Source organism: Hydra vulgaris, chromosome 13 (genome assembly GCF_038396675.1).
Source record: "Hydra vulgaris chromosome 13, alternate assembly HydraT2T_AEP".
In the NCBI taxonomy this organism is placed as follows: Eukaryota; Metazoa; Cnidaria; class Hydrozoa; order Anthoathecata; family Hydridae; genus Hydra; species Hydra vulgaris.
In genome coordinates this window covers 22,905,805-22,910,000 of record NC_088932.1, presented here as the reverse complement: position 1 = coordinate 22,910,000, position 4,196 = coordinate 22,905,805, and the positions used below count along the sequence as shown (strand labels likewise).

At 31.4% G+C, this 4,196-nt stretch overlaps 1 protein-coding gene across 1 annotated transcript; it reads left to right on the top strand.

Moving 5' to 3' along the window:
- Positions 1–2,386: 2,386 nt before the first annotated feature.
- On the top strand, positions 2,387–3,415 carry LOC136089736 (histone-lysine N-methyltransferase SETMAR-like). Its single transcript, XM_065815812.1, has one exon. The coding sequence runs from the start codon at positions 2,387–2,389 to the stop codon at positions 3,413–3,415; it is 1,029 nt and encodes a 342-aa protein (XP_065671884.1).
- Positions 3,416–4,196: the final 781 nt, after the last annotated feature.

The window sequence follows — 4,196 nt, the reverse complement described above, 5'->3', positions numbered from 1 at the left end:
CCCTATGAAAGGAGATTGCAGAAAAACAAATGTAATCTATAAATACATTGCATCTTTTCCAAACACACCCGACAAAACGTATATTAGTTCAACAGTGGGCGAGTAGAAAAATAGATGGGCAAACCACAAGCAATCGCTCAAAAATAAAAATACTTAAAAGCACAACCACGCTTTAATTATAACAATGTTTAAATTACCTAACGGGATACAGAGGGTAAGTTAAAAGCAACACCCATTTTATCATGGTCCATCATAAAAAGCGCCACCCCCCACCTACAACAACATATCTAAAAAATGCCTATTACAATTATATGAAAAGCTAATAATTTTATTGTATATAAAAATCCCAAAGATTTAATAATCAAAAAAAGCGAACTAATATCCAAGTGTCGCCATGAGAACAAATTTTTGCTGGATAACCATAAACCGAAAAATTAGATTTTTCTAACGCATTTTTCGCGTGTACAGAATTATTTTTCTACGAAGAAAAATTACATTAATTACCTGATTGATTGCATTAAACTTATTGTAAAACTTATAACTTATTGTAAAACTTTTATTATTGTAAACTTATTTATCATTGTAAACTTATTGTAAAACTTATAACTTTTTGTAAAATTTATAACTTTTTGTAAAATTTATAACTTTTTGTAAAATTTATAACTTTTTGTAAAACTTATAGCATAAAACTCATTGTAAAAAATAAGTAGTTTTATTTATAAAAAGTATATAAATACAGCTCTGTTTTAACTTAATTTTTTTTAATTTACTTTAATTCATTGAGCTCTCTCCTGAAGATATATGCAAGCACAAATACGAATGAACACACACACACACATGTTTGTGTGTGTTGGTGTGTGTGTGTGTGTGTGTGTGTGTGTGTGTGTGTGTGTGTGTGTGTGTGTGTGTGTGTGTGTGTGTGTGTGTGTGTGAATGCATTTACCCAGTGTGCACGGTACCAAAAAAATACGTCTTTTGAACGTTTAAAAGACGTTTAAAAGATTTTTTTTACGTCTTACACTCGTCCCTTACTTTCTAAGTATTTATAGTTGTATGTATGTATGTATGTATGTATGTATGTATGTATGTATGTATGTATGTATGTATGTATGTATGTATGTATGTATGTATGTATGTATGTATGTATGTATGTATGTATGTATGTATGTATGTATGTATGTATGTATGTATGTATGTATGTATGTATGTATGTATGTATGTATGTATGTATGTATGTATGTATGTATGTATGTATGTATGTATGTATGTATGTATGTATGTATGTGTGTATGTTTGTTTGTATGTATGTATGTATGTATGTATGTATGTATGTATGTATGTATGTATGTATGTATGTATGTATGTATGTATGTATGTATGTATGTATGTATGTATGTATGTATGTATGTATGTATCTATGTATGTATGTATGTATGTATGTATGTATGTATGTATGTATGTATGTATGTATGTATGTATGTATGGTGTATGTATGTATGTATGTATGGATGTATGTATGTTTGGATGTATGTATGTATGTGTGTATGTATGGATGTATGTATGTATGTATGTATGTATGTATGTATGTATGTATGTATGTATGTATGTATGTATGTATGTATGTATGTATGTATGTATGTATGTATCTATGTATGTATGTATGTATGTATGTATGTATGTATGTATGTATGTATGTATGTATGTATGTATGTATGTATGTATGATGTATGTATGTATGTATGTATGTATGTATGTATGTATGTATGTATGTATGTATGTATGTATGTATGTATGTATGTATGTATGTATGTATGTATGTATGTATGTATGTATGTATGTATGTATGTATGTATGTATGTATGTATGTATGTATGTATGGATAAGATAAAAATTTTATATTACTTTAAGGTGGTTAGGGTGCAAATTATTCTTTGTAAAACAAGCCGCAATGGTAATCCTCATTTTTTTCAGTTTAAAAATCTACTGTTAAAAAATTTTTTAATTATTTCTATAAATTTATATATAAATATTTGTAATTTTTACAAACATATATATATATATATATATATATATATATATATATATATATATATAAATATATATATATATATAAATATATATATATATATATATATATATATATATATATATATATATATATATAAACAAATAAATATATATATATATATATACATATATATTAGGTAACCAAAAAAGTTCGTGCGGTTTTTGGTAATTGAATTGTTTTTAGCATTTTTTACAACACCCACATCGCACAAGGCAAGTAGCTTTGTTGCGTAATAGAACGCGTGTGTCACGCGCGGTTGCTGCATATATAGTGTAGGCTTGTAACGAGCTTACAGGAAAGGTTTTGTGTATAGAAAGGATGGCAACCCAACCAACAATTATTCGATCTTGCTTACTTCACGAGTTCAAACTTGGAAGGAATGCAACACAAGCGGCCAAAAACATATGCACAGCATTTGGAGAAGGTACAGTAAGTGAACGCACAGCACAGAAGTGGTTTCAGCGATTCTCTTCGGGAGATGAGTCCATCGAAGACCTGCCGCGTTCTGGACGCCCATTGTTGGTTGATGAGGATGAACTGAAGGACGCTGTCGAGTCTGACTCCAGCCAAACTTGCCAAGAACTTGCAGTGAGGTTTGCTGTGAGTGTTGATACCATCCGCCTGCATCTGCATGCGATTGGGAAAGCGTGGAACCTGAGTCGGTGGGTTCCGCACAAATTGTCGATCGACAACAAGAAGCAACGGCTTACGATCTGCACATCACTCTTATCACGCCACAATGTTGAGCCTTTTCTTGATCGTTTATTGACATGCGACGAAAAATGGATTGTGTACAACAATACCAAGCGTTGCTACCATTGGTTGTCCCCCGATGACCCCATCCCAAAGACACCCAAGCCCAATCTCCACGAGCGGAAGGTTTTGCTCTGCATTTGGTGGACTACAGCTGGTCTGGTGCATTACGAGCTGCTCCCAACAGGCCAAACCATTACTGGACTGGTCTACTCAGCACAGCTGCAACGAGTTCACGACCTGTTGCTTGTAAAGCAGCCTGCACTGGTGCACAGGAGAGGAGTTCTGCTTCTCTACGACAATGCGAGACCGCACACCGCTCGCGTGACTCAGGACAAGCTCCAAAGCCTTGTTTGGGAGAGTTTGCCTCATCCACCATACTCGCCAGACCTCTCCCCTACTGATTTCCATTTTTTCCTTTCCCTGGGAAATCATTTAAAAGGACAGCAGTTCCGAGACCAGGACGCGGTTAAAATGGAGTTGAAAGCTTTTATAGACTCAAAGGACCGAAAATTTTTTAGAAGTGGAATAAATAAGCTTGTTTTACGTTGGGAAAAGGTTTTAGATGCTAATGGTGACTATTTTGATGAATAAATGTACTTACTTTTGTCGTTTTGTGTGTTTTTATTATATACGGAAAAACCGCACGAGCTTTTTTGGTTACCTGATATATAAATATATATATATATATATATATATATATATATATATATATATATATATATATATATATATATATATATATATATATAAAATTGTATCTTTTTACATTTATATATATATATATATATATATATATATATATATATATATATATATATATATATAATTAAATATTAGAAAAAACAACTTTTAATGGAACTTCAAGTTTCATGCCTATCGGCAATCATCAGCCATGAAGTAGAAAATCAAAAATATAAAAAACCGTTTAAAAATTACAAACTACGGTAGAATGAGTTCTGACGTTATATTACAAGAAGACGTAATGGAAAACTAATCTCCGTTATCAAATAATGAAAGGAGAAATTTATTTTTGTGTCTGCATTTAGAAACTAATTCACCTCTTTTGTTTAGCAGATTTTTCCCTTTGTAAAACAATATTTCGAATTTCTCATTTAAACAAAGCTTACAAATTTTTGACGCAGGATTGTATGATTTACAGCGTTTAATAATTTTCCATTTGATTGAAGTTGTAAAATTGTTTTCTTTTAACTCCCATACTTCCTTAGACAATTCAGTGTCGTTTTTGTATTTTTTTATATGTAAAAGATTTTTGATGGTTCGCATAACGTAGCTTAAATGAGGTTTCACTTATCCCAATGTATACTTTATCGTTGTATTGAGGTTTGTTTGAGCTTACGGTGGCTTGGTAAAC